Raw genomic sequence first — 483 nt, forward strand, 5'->3', positions numbered from 1 at the left:
ACAGCCTCTGCAGTGCCATGCACAGCCGACTCGGCAGTGCCCCAGGGCTGAGTGTCACCTACTTAGGCAGCTGTGTCCGTAGTGCACCAAGAAGTCAGCACCCAGGGCCCGGGCGGTGTAGTCATCCACGCAGCACGCGCCGTAGGTCACATCGCCCATTACCACTGCCTCTGCATCTGTGAACCTGTGGGAAGGCACAGTAGTGAGGGGGTCAGGGCTGGCTGTGTCACCACAGCCCAGGTTCTGCCCCCAGCCCTGTGGCATGCCACTGCTGGGGGACCCCGCGCTGCCATCGAGCCACGCGCCAAAGAGGACAAGCACTGGCTACTCTCCGAGATGTCAACATGATTAAGCTGGAGAGCGGTAATCCGCCTCTTCAATTGGGTAAAGCTGTTTGCAATTCAGCGGATTATCCACTCATCAAACAATACGCTGCCAGCTTCCTAATGCTCCAGCGGGGAGAGCAGCAGAGGGAGACCCGGC

General features: G+C 60.0%; 1 protein-coding gene across 1 annotated transcript in view; it reads right to left on the reverse strand.

Moving 5' to 3' along the window:
• Window positions 1–184, reverse strand: part of DPH1 (diphthamide biosynthesis 1) — a gene marked incomplete at both ends in the record, with an annotated part of 6,272 nt that extends 6,088 nt beyond the window's left edge. Inside the window, one exon of the mRNA XM_009073500.1 lies at window positions 63–184. Within this exon, the coding sequence (XP_009071748.1) occupies window positions 63–184 (122 nt within the window). The remainder of the gene's footprint in view (window positions 1–62) is intronic.
• Window positions 185–483: the final 299 nt, after the last annotated feature.

Source organism: Acanthisitta chloris, unplaced genomic scaffold, assembly GCF_000695815.1.
Source record: "Acanthisitta chloris isolate BGI_N310 unplaced genomic scaffold, ASM69581v1 scaffold6290, whole genome shotgun sequence".
Taxonomy (NCBI): Eukaryota; Metazoa; Chordata; class Aves; order Passeriformes; family Acanthisittidae; genus Acanthisitta; species Acanthisitta chloris.